The sequence below is a fragment of the Cyrtonyx montezumae genome, unplaced genomic scaffold, assembly GCF_038088225.1.
Source record: "Cyrtonyx montezumae isolate F1298 unplaced genomic scaffold, pur_monq_1.0 scaffold_3, whole genome shotgun sequence".
NCBI lineage: Eukaryota > Metazoa > Chordata > Aves > Galliformes > Odontophoridae > Cyrtonyx > Cyrtonyx montezumae.
In genome coordinates this window covers 91,251,677-91,268,510 of record NW_027072034.1, presented here as the reverse complement: position 1 = coordinate 91,268,510, position 16,834 = coordinate 91,251,677, and the positions used below count along the sequence as shown (strand labels likewise).

The 16,834-nt window shown below is 39.6% G+C and overlaps 1 protein-coding gene across 2 annotated transcripts in view; it reads right to left on the bottom strand.

Annotated features, from left to right (window-relative positions):
* The window catches only part of LRP6 (LDL receptor related protein 6), a 121,402-nt gene that overhangs the window by 58,031 nt on the left and 46,537 nt on the right, over positions 1-16,834 (bottom strand). The window contains exon 3 of one of the 2 annotated variants that reach the window (XM_065742310.1): positions 11,169-11,366. In XM_065742310.1, the coding sequence (XP_065598382.1) occupies positions 11,169-11,366 (198 nt within the window). Of the gene's footprint in view, positions 1-10,259; positions 10,266-11,168; positions 11,367-16,834 lie in introns of those variants that run through there. The other variant, XM_065742311.1, reaches the window with a different exon arrangement.

The window sequence follows — 16,834 nt, the reverse complement described above, 5'->3', positions numbered from 1 at the left end:
TATGCAGCCCAAGAATACAATAGCACCTGGTCAAAAGATGCTGCTGAGCATCTGAGGGCAGGCTTGCCACAGTGTGGGACAAGTTCTGTAATGGTAAGCATATCCACAGCTTGAGACAGAGAAGATCAGCCATCATGCCAAATGGGCTATTCAAAGAGAGCAGAAATGTTTGAAGTTTGTTTAAGCATTTCCACTCATCTGAGATACTTTAATTTCATAAAAGCTATCCAATCCTCCAACAGTACAGTGAGAGGCTTAAATAGAAAACACAAGCAAATATATAACTATTCCTTAATACATATGCACAGGTGCACTAACAAATATTTATATACTTACATTTTCCATGTCTCATATAACTATATAGATTAACATATATATACATACACACATCCTTCACTACATATGTTACCTAAACAACTCCATTTCAGTAACCTGCAGAATTAATGCTTTTCAGGTTATCAGGCATTTCCCCCATACTAAGTGAGGGAAATAAAGAAGGACCAAATATATTACTAACATAAGTATACTTCCATACTATTTGCTAAAAGATTTGCAACAGATTGTCTGCAAAATTAAGAAATATATTAATGAAATGTACTACGCAGTCCCTATAATTACTGACGATCAGAGTTTTAAGCACTGAAGAACTGGGACAGGAGCATAAAATTAAGCAAACACTTAAATTTTCATCTGTGGCTCATAGTATGATGTGCTAATAGCAGTAAAATGAGCAGAGGAAGCATTTGTACTGTTTAACTTTTCCCACTGAGTTTTCTTAAGCCAGTTTTATTCAGGCAGGACACATCCCTGCTGGCACCTACATGTGTTGAACACTAAATTTCTAAAAATAAGGACAAATGATATCTAACATAACTTTTTTCCCACAATATTTACCATACTGACATTCAATAGCAATACAATATGAAAAGATGGAATTTTAAACAACCTACAGGTAAAAGTTTATATATTAATCTACATATTGTTGAAAAAGCTTTTAGAGATGCTCAAATCTACATTGACTAAGTTTTCATTTATTTTTCTTCTTATGCTATGCCAGGTCAATTTGTAGTTAAAAGTATCTGTGGGCTTATTCTTAGGAAAAATAGCTGTTACACTGGAATTTCCATCCTACCTTCTTTCATAGGGAAATATAAAAAGAAAAGCTTGTTTTCTGAACTTTGCTTTTAACATTAGTTATACATTAAAAGAAAGCACATTATGGACAAACATGTTTGAGTGATGCAGAATATAACGTTTTGCAAAAAATGTTTCTCTCCATCTAGAGATTACTTAACATCAGAGCATACAGGAAATGCCAAGAATTACAAAGCTATCATTTTTAACAGTGGGAAATAATAGCAAGTGGACAAAGCGCTTGGAGGATGAATCCCGCACACCATCAGGTGAGGCAGGATGGACACCCAACAGAGAACCAAACATCCCACCACCACAGCTGCCACAAGGCAGGGCAAGGAGATCCAATTCTCTTAGAAGTACAAGGTTTCCTCTTCTGCCAACTGAACAAAAACAAACTTGGAAAATTAAGCTAGAATTTCAACATGAATCCTTGCTTAAATATTCCTACCAAAATACAAGCCTGGTTCTCATTACCTAAGAAAATAGACAAAAAACATTACTTGTGGGGTACAAAAATATCTTAAAAAAATACTTTCTCTTTTGCCACTTCTCTATACTGAAATTGCTTAACTCATAGCAAATAAGTCTAACTTCAAACCCCTGTTGTCCATGAAGTTTAAAGAAGTGAATGAGATGTAAGACTGTGGTTGAGTCAATTGTGTGGGTCATTTTTCAGTCAAATACCTTCATGACATGCAGTGTAGTTGAAAGGCCTTGGAGAGAGGACTGTCAAGTGAGGGATGAGGTGATGGAGTCTGGGAGACAGTTCAGGGTAGATCCACTGGCTACAGGGTGCTATATGGGCTGCATAAACCTGAAACTGCTGTGATCCTGAGCTAACACTGAATGCGCTGTCCCACATCCTAGAAGCAGCACCAATGAACTGTGGCTAATCCCCTTGAGCTATGTATTTTAATTGTCTACAAATACACAGACCCTTACGAAGTGACTGCAGCTATATACAGCACACACGTAACCTATCCCTACATGCACACAGCCAGTTACAGATGTTTTGAAGCTCCATCTTACCAGTATTTTATTTCAAAAGTGTCTTGGAAAAGAATGAAGAAATTTACCCTTTCACTGTATCCAAACAGTTTAATTACTTCTGCCTAGGCAGGCTTCTCTAGCAGCTTAAATTAGAGCACTATTTGTTTTCTGCACTGTCCTGCAGTGATGAGGTACTGAAACAGACAGACTTTTCACCATAAGACTGGTTTCTCCCTGATGACTGAAGGTATCATACACTTTTGTCTCACAGAAGCCTTCATAAAGATATAAACAGAACACAGTATTTTATTCCCTGCACACACTGTCATATACTGCACACATTATACATAACAAAAAAGAAATCCTTCTAAATTCAGGGACACAATGTTTTCAGCTTTTCATCAAATTTGCAACTAATCACCTGGCATATGGATTTGATCTGATGCTTGAAAACAAGAAAAAAATATCAGTGCTTGAGTGCAAACTTAACATTCACCTCCTTGCAAAAGTTCCCCAGTTCTCTAACAGTCTTTGTAAGTTATGTTTTCTTATAGTGGCCTCAAAACCCATCTCATTAGCACAAACGCTTCCTGGGGGACCTTGTAAATGCATTTCCCTTCAGCCAGTAATGTGTTAACTTATTAATTAGAACTGCTGCTGCAGGGTAAAGGAAAAGAAATTAATTCAAGAGCTGCCTTAGCAGGCCAACATATCTTGGGTACTCTACTCACAGGAGAGCTATCTGCAATCCAGTTTTGTTTAATTAGTCCCACAAAAAGCAACTGTCCACTCTGATAAGAGCAGGGCAAGAGCAGGAGGAAAAAAAGAAAAAGAAAAAAAAAAACTAAGAAAAAAACCCCCACATCTCCTGTATGCACCAATTTCATTTTTTAATTACATTCTGACATGAAAACTGCTTGCTCCTTTTTCTTGCTGGCAAACCAAGAGTATTAGTCATCAGCCTCTGTGTTCTTCCTCCTTGCTCTAATGAGTCCGCCACATGAGAAGCCACGTTAGTAAGTCCTAGGGCTAGCACAAATCACTGTAAAATTTGCTGTGCAGATTTCTTCACAAATTTACAATCCTACCACACATTTGCTGTGTGCTGCTGCACACTCTGCACTGTCATGGTGCCTCTTCATTTTGATGCAGTAGCTCACAAGCTCTAGAAAAAGATTACCAAGGTCCTGTCCAAAGAAGTGACAAAAATGAAGGCTTCTTTGTTTGCCCCCCCTGCATATTCCTACCACCTACCTACTTTGCACTTCCACTATCCAGACCTCTGCACACTACAAGCCAAGCATCCATGCATATAAAATGGCCTTCACTGACACATACATCTTTAAATTTTAATTCTTGTGTAGCACCAGGTGTAGAGACATGACAGTCAGACTACAGGAATAATAAGAAAAAAAAAGTTTATTTCTCACAGGCATAGAAGTACGTCAAGAATATTTCCTTTTCACTCATTCCAAATATTAGAACACTGTCTGAATCTCAATACTTCAAAATTTATCTCAGTGACACTGAATAAAATCCTTACCTATTTACATCATATTTTCTTTCACTATCCAAATCACAAAAGCAATTTTCTTTGAACTGCTTGAAATTCTTTTTTTGATATAAAGATGTTATTCACTGCTAACTTTCCCACTTCCACAAAGGCAATTAAAACTCACATTATACTGCTCTACATGAAGCTTTTATGATTGCATCTACTACAGACTCCCACCTCACGCTGAGCAATAGTATGAACAACTTGAAACTCATCTTTACTCATCTGCTTCCTTTGCTAAGTTACCAAATCTAGTCAGATCCAGAACACTGTACATCTTATGAAATTATACATTTTTTTAATAACAATTGTTTTTATTTTTCAGTGGCTCCATCTTCCAGAAATATATTTTCCCTGACATGTTAATAGAAGGTAAAGCAGAAAAATAACTACTGACACTTCAAAAATATTAAAACAAACAAAAAAAATATCTGTTTTAATCAGGAGTAATTTTGCTAGAAACACACACATACAGATTAATTATAAATGCAGGAACATCAGCTAGAATAATGGGTTAAAAATGAAGTTCAACATCTCTAAGATAAGCTAGGAAATCAAAACATATGTTTCAAGTTAAACTGCACAGTAAGTGATGGTGTTCCTGTCATTAACCACTCTTAAGTAAAGAGACTTTAAGGGATAGCCCTCTTAAAAAGGGATTTTAAAGGTGGTGGTGGGAAATAAAACAGGCTTAAAATCATTATGATATCCTTTCATATGAAAATAAGACTACGTGATCATTTTGAGTGTGGTTGTTAAGCATCCATCTCCTCCACATCCCTATCCAATATGTTTTGCATCTCTTGGTCAATCCCTAAGGAACAGTGAGAATCAAAAACCTACTTTTTTAGTTTGTTCTTTAATATAATTTTTACAAAGCATTCCTTCACACGTGGCTGTAAATGCAAGGGATCTTAATCCACTATATTTGACACACCTGAACACAGGAAGAGCTGAAATAAGCTGCCCAAAAGCACTGTGTCCAGCTGTCAGCAGGAGTGCATAGGGAAAACAGCCAGGAAGCAAAGGATAGCACTGGGTGAAGCAATACAGGGAGTCATGGGTGTACTGAGGGATGGATAGAAGGGAGCAAAAATAAGCATGTGCATATATGCACAGGGAATGCATATAGAAACTACATGGACTGCTGTTGTGGTAGAGGGATAGATATAAATCCTTATAAAAGCTCCTTAGTTCCTGTGTTCGTGGGATTAAAAAGAATCTCAGCTTTCTGGGGTGTGAGGATAACTAAGAGAATAGATTGAAAGGGTATTGTGCGGTGGCTTTTGGCTTTGGGTTATTTTTTTTCTTATGAAGCTCAGAAGGAAGATCTCAAGAGTTGTTGTTTTGTTGGCAGATGTAAAAAAAAGAAAAATTCTTCTTTAATGTTAGATAATCAGTTACTGACAAAGTTGATTAAAGTAATGAATTAAGAGCCAAAATACAGAATTAGTTGTTGTAAAATATCATACTGGAAAAGGTATTTTTAATTAGGTAACTAAAAGGCAATATGTAACAAAACAGAATCACTTCAACAGCCCCAGAAGATCTCTTTTTCTTCCCTCCTCATGATAGACAGAGGCTAAGAGGTCACAGCAGAGAAAAAAAATAGCACATAAAAACACATTGTAGAACGGCTTAACTTCTGCAATTCTTTCCATTTTTCCCAATGACATAACTGCAAAGAAAAAAAAAGAAAAGCCTGGATACAGATGTTGATAGTTTTCTGAATCTTCAGAACTTTCTCAGATGCCTAGGGAAAAATAGATGCTGTTAGAAGTGGTGCGCGCTTCTGAGTGCTTAAGGGAAGTCACATGCACTTTCCTCTCTAAAGACTATATTCTCTTTCTCAAATGATAACATACTTGCATGATCCCAAATTATTTTGTTCTGAATAAATACATAAAAAAGAATTAGTATATCTAAAATCTAAATTACTTGTCTATACAGGTCTTTATTATTTATTTACTCATTCCACAGAATTCACTCCAGAGTGAGATAAATGATCCAGGTGACTTTACAGCTGTGTCATGAGGCATAACTATTAGATATAGCTCCAAGCAGACAGACATGGTTGTGCAGCCCCTTACTCCAAAGAAGATCAGTGCTTTAACGCCCTCATTTTTAGAAAGAATTACCTCAAGGTTATCCAAAGATATGGAATATAATAAACATTTTTACAATAACAACAAAATACCAAAAGTATGTTTATTCTGTTGTGCAACAGACTATAGTTGAAGGAAGAACTACAAAGGAGTCTGAAGTAAAAGACTGAAAATGCAGCAGGGATTGCAGGAAATACTGAGATAGCTATGGATCGGAAAGACTGGAGACCCTAGATAATACAGGAAAGTTTGAGCTTTGTGGGAAAAGCATAAATATAGATTTGGATGGTGGTAGTGTCAATTTTGATCAGTGGGTGCTTTTTACATAATTACCATTTCAAAAATCATTTCTATATCATGAACCGTTTTCCAGCAGGCGCTAGCAACAACAGTACAATTTATTGCAGAGCCTGATACGCACACACTATTGGAAAGGGTGGCAGCCAAACTACAGCAGCATGTTGTTATAATAAAATGGTCCTTCCCCCACCAATAAATAGGAAAGCACGAAAAGGGTTACTCGGTAAGGAAACAAGCCACCTAATTATTTTGTGGGACAAATCTATAATGTGGTTTCATCAGGTATGATCATATAGGCGGTTATTTTGGAGTTGAATTTTCTTCTCATTGTTACTGTTTGGAGTTTGTGGTTGTTTTGGTTTTGTTTATTTTGCTTGTGCACCAACTTAAGTATTTCTTATTTCTGTGAGGAACCCACATTTGGCCTGTGATTTTTCAGGTGGCAAGCAGTCACTCTGAGCCCTACACGCAACCATTTCAGTTGAGTCTTTTTAAAGTTCTGATACGTGTCTAGTCTCGTAATCACTTCATTCTTCATTCTTATTGAAAGGAGGTACACATTACGTTTTTAGCCTCAAACCATTTTTATCTGGAACACTTTGAAATCTTTCTGTTAACCAGCACCAATTTAAAACAATCAATAAAAACACCAAGAACAATGTCGTTACTACTGTACATGACAATTTCTATCCCATTTTCTCAATTGCATGAAACCTTAAATGACTGTCCTCCTTTCTAAAAGATTGTAACACCACAAAATATCTCGTTCTTCTAGTATTATTAAGTTTGTTTTCTTGTGAAATAAGTAACAAATGGAAGACTATTTCAAAATGTAGAACCACAGAATAGCTTGGATTGGAAGAGTTCTCAAGGATCATCTAGTTCTAACCCCTCTGCCATGGGCATGGTTGCCAAACATGAACTCAAACGCTAGATCAGGTTGACCAGTGCCCCATCTAGCCTGGCTTGGAGCACTTCCAGGGACAGGGTATCCACAACCTCTCTGGGCAGTCTGTTCCAGCACCTCACCAGTCTCTCCTGCTTATAACCTCCCTTTAAATATTGGAAGGCTTTAATAATATCCTCCTGAGGCCTTCTTGTCTCCAGACTGAACAAGCACAGTTCCTTCATCCTGTTCTCAAAGGAGAGGTGCTCCAGCCCTTCAATCATTTTTGTGGCTCTCCTCTGGACCTTCTCCAAAAGCCTTACATCTTTCTTGTGCTGCGAGCTCCCGATCTGGATGCAATATTCCCAGTGAAGCCTCACAAGGACAAAGTAGAGAGGGACAATCACGTCCCTTCTCCCTTTTCTGATGCAGACCAAGAAACCATATGCACACTCCTGGTTCATGCGATGTTTTTCATCTACTAGGACCCCTAAAGTCTTTCTCAGCAAGGGTATTCTCAAGGAGTTATTTTCCCAATTGGTTTACACACCTGGGAATTACCCCAACCCAAGTACAACACCTTGTACTTAGTTTTTTTGAACTTCATTAGCTTCACATGGGCCCACCTTTTGAGTTTATCAAGATCTCTTTGGATGGTATCCCTACCATCTGCTGTATCAAACACATCATTCAGCTTTGTGTCATCATACAACTTGCTGAGGGTGCACTCAATCCCATCATCTATGTCACTTACAAAGATATTAAAGTGTACCAAACCCATGACTGACCCCTGGGGTACACTGCCCACCACCACCGTTCTCCTGAACACCGAGCCATTGACCACAACCCTCTGGCTGTGACCTTCCAACCAATTCCTTATCCACTAAATAGTTCACCCTTCAAATCCATTTCTCCAATTTAGTGATAAGGACGTGGTAGGGGACCATGTCAAAGGCCTTGAAGAAGTCCAGTTACCTTCCCTTTGTCCATCAATGCCATCACTCTACCATAGGCCACTAAACTGGTCATGCACAACCTTCCCTTAGTGAAGCCATGCTGATTGTCTTGGATTATCTGGTCGTCCCTCATGTGCCCTAACATGGTAACCAGGAGGATCTGTTGCATGATCTTCCCAGGCACAGACGTGAGGCTCATCAGGTCCTCCTTATTCCCTTTCTTATAAATGGAAGTGGTATTTCCCTTTTTCCAGTCATCAGGGACTTTGCCTGACATACACAATTTTTCAAATACAATGGAGATGATTTTCATGTCAGCAACCACTTCAGCCAGCTCCCTTAGGATCCTGGGATGCATGTCATCTAGCTCCATAAACTTGTACAAATTCAGTCTCATGAGGTGGTGTCAAACTTGCTCTGCTCTTACACTGAGGGGAAGTTTCTTCCCCCAGTTTCCACTAAGAGGTTCAGGGACGTAAGAAATACAAAAATCCTGGTTGTTAGTGAAGACTGAGGCAAAGAATTCATTGAGTACCTCACCCTTCTCCATATAGTTGTAGCCAGTTCTCCCTTCTCATTTCTTTGGGGGTACACTCTCCTTGGTCTTTCTCTTCTGACCAATGTACCTGTAGAATCCTTTCTTGGTACTTTTCACATCCCATGCTAAGTTCAGTTCCACCTGTGCTTTGGCTTACCTGATCCCATCTTCTGCATGTCCTGACAACATCTTGTAATCTTCTCAGGTCACACATCACTGTTTTCACAGCCTTCTTTTCCCTTAGGAAGTGAACCAGCAGGGCCTTGCCAAGCCATGTCAGTTTCCTGCCTCCTTTTCCTTTCTGAGGGATGGAGAGCTCTTGTGCTCTTAGAAGGGCATCCTTAAAGAGCAACCAGCTCTGCTCCACTCCTTTGTCTCTAAAGACATCTTCCCAAAAGATCTCATCCAACAATTCCTTAAACAGCCCTGAAGTTCACTCAAGTTCAGAGTCCTGACTTCACTCTTCGCCAGGCCCACATTCCTCAAAATCACAAATACAACAAGCATTGTCACTGCAGCCCAGGTTGCCTCCGATCTTAATGTCTTAAACAATCTCCTCAGCCTCGGTGAGCTCCAGGTCCAAAAACACTTCACCTCTGCTCAATCCGTCCAATACCTGAACCAGAAAGTTACCACTGATGGACTCCAGGAGTCTCTTGGATTGCTTGCAGCACACCATACTGTTTTCCCAGTAGATATTTACTTGATTTGAGTCCCTCGTCAGGATGAGAGTCAGCAAGCATGATACTTCTTGTAGCTGAAGAAGGCCTTGTCAACAGGCTTCCCTTGATAAAGTGGTCTGTAGTAGACCCCAAATACCAGCTGTACTTTATTGGTCCTCTATCTAATCTTAACCCACAGGTTCTCAACCTGTTCCTGACTGTTTCTCAGAGGGAGCTCCTCAGCAGTCTATTTAGTTTTTAACACAGAGGGCAACTCCCCCACCCTTCCTTCCCTGCCTATAACTTCAAAAAAGCTTATAGCCCTCAACGGTGGTATTCCAGTTATGTGAATTTTCCCACCACGTTTCTGTGACAGCAGTGAGATCACAGTTTTCCAGGTGACCATAGTTTCCAACTCCTCCTGCTTATTTCCCACACTGTGTGCATTGGAACACAGGCAGTTCAGCTGGGCCTTCAAATGTGCTGCCTTCCTAGAGGAGCACTCCTACAAATCTTCGGGACAAATTAGAGCTCTTTCTCTGCTGCTTCCTAAAGTGACAGTGTTCCCTGGCTCTCAGTCCCCCAGCAGCTCTAGTTTAAAGCCCTGGTGATGAGCCTAGTCAGCCTGCTGCCTAGTATATTCTTGTGCTTCCTGGTCATTTGCATTCCATCCCATGTCAACATTTCTAGTTTGTCAAAGGTGTGTCCTAGATCATAGAAATCATAGCCTTTGGCATGACACCACCCATGCTGCCAGTCATTCAAATGATCCTTTCTCCTCCTTTGCCTGGAACCAGTCTCCAACTGGGAGGACTGAGAAGAACACTACCTGCGCTCCCAATCTCTTCAACACCTTCCATATAGACATGGCTCCATGTTTAGAATGGAAAAAGCTAGTTGAAATTTTTATACCCATGTACATACATTTAAAACTGCATCCAATTCCTGCTACTTTGTCTAACCAAAAACAATTACAAAACTACTGCATGAATTTTTGTTCTCTTAACAGGCAGAAGTTAGGAAGAAAACAACTCAATTTTTCAAGTGCTACAAGAGTTTAAAGTAAATGCCACATAAATGCAGTGCATGTTGCCTATGTTCCCACAAACAAGTCAACCCACCAACAAAACACCTATCTTGTCAATAAAAGGGTTTTGAGGAAGCCTAATTTCTTGTGGCAGATTAACGTCTGCAAAAAAGAAGTCACTAAGATGTCAGATTGAAGTGCAATATTATTTAATGTTTAGATAAAGCAGCTGAAGCAACATGAGAATTTGTAAAGGATAATATAAAATATCATATACCCATGATAACTGGGCACAAACTACGATTCATTCATGCATGCAAACAGTACTGACAGAGGTCTTGTGTAATTAAGAGGGTTATCCTCCAAATTAAGGATAGATGTATATACATCAGGCACCAATTGCATCTTAATTAATAAGTAGCCATGACTGGATCAGAAAGGATTATGCCATATTTATGAAAGTATTAGTGGGAAAAGAAAATAATATATATACATTTATATATATATATATATATATATATATATATATATATATATAAACAAGTCATTCTAGCATAGTTCTCTGTAAAGATTGTTTTCCATGTATTTCCCAAATCCTAGGATTAAAGTAAAATATTTATATATGGTGATCTACTTTTTCATATTATTCTTTGCATTTCTGAATACCACAGTAACAAAGGAAAAGAAAGACAAACAGAAAGCTTAAGAAAAACATGATTTTCTGCTAATAGTCTTACCTAATTAAGAATAGCATTCACTGATTCCTTTATGGAACTAGGTCTGAGAAGAGAGTGAGTTACAGGATGCATCAAAGAGGATCACATATTCAACATCATGGTTTTCAACAGAAAGGGGAGTCTGGGGAAGTATAAAAGCATCTGATAGCACTAGCTAGCTTAAAATTTAGCAAGTGTTAATGGGCCAGTTCTTTGCAACAGAGCTTATGAAGTCGTGCTTTTCTTAAAAAACATTGCTTAAGCAGAATTACATAGATCAAACAAAATCTTCTTACCGATGACTTCCATCGAGATTTGATTTGTGGATGAAATTCAGTTTAGCATCTGCCCAATAAAGTTTCTGTTCCTCATAATCCAGCGTGAGTCCATTTGGCCAATAAATGTCTGTGTTGACTATAATGGAGCGGCTTGAACCATCCATCCCAGCACGTTCTATCTTTGGCACTTCTCCCCAGTCTGTCCAATACATGAACCTGTAATTATTTTAAAAACAGAAAAAATAAGGAAAGCAAGCGTATGTTATCTACTATTGGAACGTAAGGCAAAGGTTCTCTCTATTCTACAGAGTCAAAGTTTCTGAAGCTCTCTTTTACTCGGTAAGGTACATATGACCTGGGAACACAAAATAAACCCAAAAAACCCTATTAGTTTTTTAAATGACGAAAAAAAGATACAAATCCACAGTACTACTATATATTATGCTTCCAAACATCTCTTTCTTTCCTCGAGTCATTTAAGATAGTTGGGGATTTCCAACAGATCTTGACAATAATCAACACTAAACAGAAAAGATGGATATTGCAGGCTATCATGAAATAACCTTTCTAACATGAGTCAGAGCATGGTCAGGGGAGGGGAGGTGGCAAAGAAGGATTTGTAGCCAACATAGCAGATGTATGTAAACAGTTAAGTGAATCTGATGAAGACAACTCACATCATTCTCTTTTTTCATAAAGAAATTCACAGAAAGGCAGCTAAATTAACACATTTAGAAGTATAGTTTTTATGCAATGAATACACAAAAGCACTGTAAAATTTTTCAAGATTGTGTAAGGGTCATTACCTGGGAAGTTATGATGGGAGGGAATTTAGCTAGTTGTATTTAAGACTGAGGTGAAGCATGGGAAACCTCTTTATTAAGACTGCACACTATGGAGGAAGAAGAAAATTCCTTCTTTTTCTGCAGGTGGTAGAAGACTGATTAACTTCTAAGTTGTAAACATAATGCAACACTAAGCAGAAATAATTTGTAATATGAACAGATTAGATGAAGTGTGCCAGTGAAGCTTTCTATGCACTGTTGCTGCTGGGCAGATGAAAAGTCTACTGTCCTAAGTTGTTTTTCTTTACCCTATGACATCTGCCAGCATACTTGTTCATATCTGTGCTCCCTAACCTGGCTCAGTCAAAACAAGCCAGACTTGGAAAGATCTGAAGCCTTTAAACTAACCCAGATCATCACACAACCACATGTCAACTATTTGGTGCCCACATGTGAAAAGGCCTGGCCACCCATCATTTAAAGAAAAGCAAATGTGCAACACATTTAAGAAACATTTGCAGATGAAGTTATTCTTGGCAAAGATTTATTTTTTTTTTTTATAAAAAGTCAGGAAATTCCATGTCATCTTTTTCCCCTTAATTCATGTCTACAGCTGTGCATTAAAACAAACACACCATCTGTGGACAGAAATGCAGCTGATGAATACAAATATTGTCCTATTCAATCCCAAGTGAGTTATTCTTTATACCTGTCTTAAACACAGACCATAGAGAACAAATGAGACTGCTGCAGACATGAATGAGTGCTAAAGAGAAACTATTTTCCTGCCATGAAGAGGAAAAAAACAAATAATCTTCAGATAGGTAGCACAGTAACGAGTCACCTGGTCAAGGTGTGCTGAAAAAAAAATACAGACTCAAAAAAAGTTTTAGAAGTCACACAGCACTTCTCCGAATAACACGTGTGAGGAAGAAGAGAGATCAAGAAAAAAATATTTTTAAACTTCTTTTAAAAGAAGACTCTTCTTTACCCCAACTTGTCATGTCCCAGACTTCTGAATACTTCATCAAGATTAATAGGTTCCAAGTCCTGGCTGCCCTGGAAAAGCGAATTCTCAGGCTGAAACAGAGAGCTCATTAATTGCTGTATAGCTTTGCCTTCTTCTCTGTCTCTCTCTCACCTCTCATGCACAGTACAATTATTGAAGAGGAAAACAGGTAAGGGAAGTCTAGACACAAAGTAAAGCCTTCCCAAACTTCATAACCAGCTTCGTTTCATTTGTCAGAGGCGGACACATGCACATAGCATTTGCTTTAGGATTCTGCAGTGCTTCCAAACTGCTCTGATTGCCTCTGCTCCATTTCTGCAGCAGCTTTTTCTACTATCATCTTTTTGTTTACTGTCACTCTGTTTAAGAGCCCGCAGGTTTTAATATGTACATGAAAAACCTTTGGAACTGATCATGCTCCAGCTGATGGCATCAAGGCTGTGTTTTACTCGGGAAGCTAGGTTTTTTGTCACTGCCAAAGTAATTCAGGTTATAGTTAGAAAACTATTTTTTTTCAGTAACAGCTGCTTTAAGCAACTTCCTGCAGATCATCAGTCCTCCAGAGCAAAAAGGATTCAAGTAACAGGTTTGAGCTTAAGTTATCAATCCAAACGAACTCCAGTGCTCTACAAACACTTCCACTTGTACGCAGACTGCAGGTTTCTATAGCTGCTCAAACCAGGTGCCAGCAACACTCACTAAGCTCCCAATTTCAATTTCTCATTCAGAAGATACTCTTAAGCACTTCCCCACAACAGCTGAGCAAGTGGCACAGGGTGTGGAAGCAGGAGGAGTTGGGAAGAACTGCTTAAAACAGCTGTACGAAATGCACCCCCACCCCTCAACCGTGCTTGAAGTTACCCATGATTAGGACAAGGAGACCTGGCTAACAGCCAGGGAGAATACAGATGGACGCAGCTGTAAAATCCTATTAATGCAGAGGTATCTGCACATTTTTCTACAGAGATTTCAAATCGTTTTTGCAAGTAACATCAAACTGCTCACATCTGCCTTGTGCCAATTCCTCTCCTCTGGACGTCTCAGATTCTCATAGGATTACATAATGGTTGGTAAGTGAGCCACACAGAAACAGTGCACAGACTCAGTAAATGATGGTAAACCAGCTATACAGGGAAGCTAAGGATCATTCTCCCTCCCCTTCAAACGTATTTAAATAAAATATATTTGTATTTCAGCTACCATCCTCCATACCAATGAGGTTTTATTCCACTTGGGTTGCTTAACTACAGCATATGTTTTACTTTCATGGATAACCTGTGCAATAGTGTCCATAGTCATGGCCACCCCTCAATCTTGAGCCCATTTATAGGTTGCATCACTCTTCCTTGATGGCCTGAAGTGTCACGGGACCCACTAAGCTACAAATAATTCATCCTTATGTCTCCAGACCAGATCTACCTGAGTAATTTTCAATTCAATCTCAGCAGCTCACTTCACCTGCTGGTTGTATTGATGCTCTTCAGTGGTATGACTGTTGGTTACTTGAGCATCTATCTATGTGACATACCTTTACAACCATGTTGTCTACTCAGGCAGAAAAACCTTTCCACAGGGAAGTGGTCCAGACGGATTTGCCTCTGCACTGCCAGCTCTTCTGCTGCCATTGCTGTAACTGCACTGTTAGGGCATTTGCCACTGTCCAGGAGTCAGTACACTGCCCACTCCTCTCATTCAACAATGTCTAAAGCAGCTGGATTTCAAAAAACTTCTGCAAATTGGCTCGATTCACCTTTTCCTTCAGTAGTTGCTGCAACTGGTTGGGAAGGACTCCATACAACAGCCTTCCTGTGATGCTTTTCCACAGTGCAACAGGACCCAGCAGAGAGCAGGGCATATTTCCTCTCATTTCCTGGCAGTTTATTATACCAGTGGAGCCTCTTCAGCAAGAGTCACTTCCTCTTCTGGCAATATTCCAAATCTTTGCCTTTGGGCCAGTCCCTGATAAATTTTAAGTTTCCTGGGTGGGTGGGATTTCCCATTAGAGCTTGTTGCATGATCAGTGCAAAACACTTACTCCGTGATGTTTCAGTTGAACATCCAGCACAGGCAGTCAGGGTGCCAAGAGGAGCTGTGCTTTAGTACCAACCGCTTTCAACGTAGCTCAAAGCCCCTTCATATGCTGCCAGTATCTTTTTCAGAGGGAGCGTAGCAGGTCTTGTATCTTCAGTATTCCTGAATCCAAAAACCACAACAGAATTCCACAACACCTGTGAATGTTTGTTTCCTTTTTGTTAGCTGGTGGGGACATAGCAATTATTTTCTTGATCACATTCCTAGAGACCTGACAATGTCTGTCTCGCCATTTTACTTCTCAGAACTGTATTTCCTGTTCAGGCCCCTTGACCTTACTTTGCTTTATGCCAAAAGAGGCTTTCAGAAGGATTTTAGATTATTTTCTTCCATTTCTCAAAAACTTTTGCGATGTTGCCTCACACAATTGTGTCCTCAATGTATTTCAAGTGTTCAGGAGCAGCCCCCCCCGTTCCAATGCAGTCTAGATAAGCCCACGGCAAATGGTATGGACTGTGCTTCTACCTCTTGGATAGTCAATTCTAGATGCACTGGGTGCCCCTCCAAGTAAAAACAAACTGTGTCCTGCACTCTGGTGCCAGAGAGATTAAGAAGAATGGATTAGCAATGCCAGTTGTGGCATACCACTTGTCTGCCTTTGACTGCAGTTCATATTGGAGTTCATATGGCACGTCTGGCACAGCAGTGCTTAGCAGTGGTGTGACTTTATTCAGGTTACAGTAGTCAACTTTCAGCCTCCACTTTACCAGACTTTCACACTGGCCAAACTTGACTACTGAAGAGTAAGAAGTCTTAGTGGTAACTCCTTGTTGCCTATCAGCTGATGAATTTGAATTAGGAAACCCCAGTTGGTGTAATATTGCTGCCAATGCACTGCTCTAGTAGCAATCAGTACTAGTTGTTTTACTCTTAGCAACCCCACAAAAAAGGGTCCCTTGAGAGACAAGGCAAGGTAGACAGCTGCTTAATGTCTTCCATTTCCAAGGCGGCTATACTGATACCAAACAATTAAAGCATCCTTCAGGTACCCTCTCCTGAGATAATCTATAACAACGCTGCATGAAGTCTCTGGGTCAGTAGCAATGGGGTGCTTCTGCCACTCATTTCTGGTTAGTCTCACTCTGGCCTCCAATACTCCCAATTAACGGTTGGGATCCACCTGTAACTCCAGGTATTCAAATGGGTTTTGCCCCTTTATAACTTGATGGCATTAGAGTACACTGTACACTGGTGTCCGCTAGAGCTTCATATTTCTGATATTGATTCTGATGTGTCAAGACATCTAATTCACGGAGTCTAATAAACCCAACTGTCTCTTTCCTCTACTTGGCTGAAGTCAGGGCCTCTCTAGTTCTAGTTATTGTATTCATTACTCATCTCTCATGTATGAAAATTAGAAGGCTCACTGTCAACCTCAGAAATAAGATCAGACCATCCTTTCCATCTGGAGAACTGCCTGCTGGAAACTGGAGCCACTATTTTTCTGGCAGGACCCACTCTTGTGACTGTCATACGTTATACTCATGCTTGTAGGATCAAGGTCGGCTTTCCATTCCACTTCCTCATATCCTCTCCATGATCATGCATGTTAAACCATAGGATAAGTGATGTGTATTCACTATATCCTCTCTCTCAAGCAGAGGAACGCATACTTCTAATGGATGAAATACTGGTTTGTACAGGTGGAGGAGCAGTTGAACTAGTTTCTTTTTCTTTCTGCTGTTGAACCAGTTTCTCCATAGCTGAGACACAGGTCCATAGAGAGTAAGACAGTGGCATGCTAGCCACTTCATCTGCCATTTTTTTTTGTTATCTTTCCAGTTCATTCCTTCCAGGGT